Source organism: Puntigrus tetrazona, chromosome 23, assembly GCF_018831695.1.
Source record: "Puntigrus tetrazona isolate hp1 chromosome 23, ASM1883169v1, whole genome shotgun sequence".
NCBI classification, from domain to species: domain Eukaryota; kingdom Metazoa; phylum Chordata; class Actinopteri; order Cypriniformes; family Cyprinidae; genus Puntigrus; species Puntigrus tetrazona.
In genome coordinates this window covers 14,722,565-14,723,668 of record NC_056721.1, presented here as the reverse complement: position 1 = coordinate 14,723,668, position 1,104 = coordinate 14,722,565, and the positions used below count along the sequence as shown (strand labels likewise).

The 1,104-nt window shown below is 38.0% G+C and overlaps 2 protein-coding genes across 7 annotated transcripts in view; both read left to right on the top strand.

Annotated features, from left to right (window-relative positions):
• LOC122328902 (sushi, von Willebrand factor type A, EGF and pentraxin domain-containing protein 1-like) overlaps positions 1-1,104 on the top strand; it is a 502,117-nt gene that overhangs the window by 464,239 nt on the left and 36,774 nt on the right. The gene's annotated exons all lie outside the window — the stretch shown is intronic.
• The window catches only part of LOC122329128 (polyamine-transporting ATPase 13A2-like), a 6,481-nt gene that overhangs the window by 557 nt on the left and 4,820 nt on the right, over positions 1-1,104 (top strand). Inside the window, exons 2-3 of the mRNA XM_043225338.1 lie at positions 140-346; positions 806-913. Of these exons, the coding sequence (XP_043081273.1) occupies positions 140-346; positions 806-913 (315 nt within the window). The remainder of the gene's footprint in view (positions 1-139; positions 347-805; positions 914-1,104) is intronic.

The window sequence follows — 1,104 nt, the reverse complement described above, 5'->3', positions numbered from 1 at the left end:
TATATAATAGTGTGTGTGTGTGTGTGTGTATACTTGTTAGAGTGAAATTTTCTTAGCATTTAGTTCAATGAAAGCGTTGTATTATATACCATATCATATCACCATATAATATATTGACTGAATTCTGTGATCATTTCAGACCGGCACTCTTACAGAGGAGGGTCTAGATGTGTGGGGCGTGATGGAAGTGAGTGGAGCAGTATTTAGTGAGTTGGTCCCTGACCCTCTTTTTCTCCCTCCTGGACTGATGCTCTCTGCACTTGCCTCCTGCCATTGTTTGGCTTTGCTGGGGGGTCAAGCGCTCGGAGACCCACTGGAGCTCAAAATGATAGAATCTACTGGATGGGTAATAGCTGGTTTCTCACAGCCTTTTATGTTCCTAAAGAGAGAGTTCAGCCAAATATGTAAATGTAAAGTTTCCTTATCTATTCACCGCCATGTCATTCCAAACCTGCATGCATCCTTTTTTTACGTGGAACATGAAAGACAATCTAAGAAATGTCTGTTTTGTTTATACAGTGGACATCAGTGATGACTAACTGTTCAGAATAAGATACATATCAGTAGCTCTGGTCAATACGTTGAAATTGAACAGCGTTTGACAAATTTCAGAAGTGACAAAAAACAGCGTAAAGGTAACTGGTCCTTTTGGGTTCCATTAAACAAATAAAGTCATACAGGTTTGGAACAACATTGTGGATAGTAATGATTTTAGCTATTTGCATCTCATTTCTTTAAGTCTTTTACATATGACAGATATATATGAATCTGTGTTTTGATTAATTGGTTTTATGTCATTTTGCAGGAACTGACAGAGCCAGAGAATGAGATGGCACTTGATTCTGAATTTGGCAAACACAGAGCGCTAGCAGTGATGAGACCTCCTGCATCTGACCTCCTGTCACAAGGAAATGTAAGTTGATTCATATACAAAACAAGAAAATGGTCACTGTGTCACAAAAGGAAATGTTGGAGCCTGATTATGAACTAAAGCTCAACAAAAAAAAAAATCATAATTTTTTACTTCAGCCAAACCTGAATGCCTTTCATCTCTGCCGTGGAACACAAAAGAAGACAACAGATTTTATATATGTGTGTGTATAT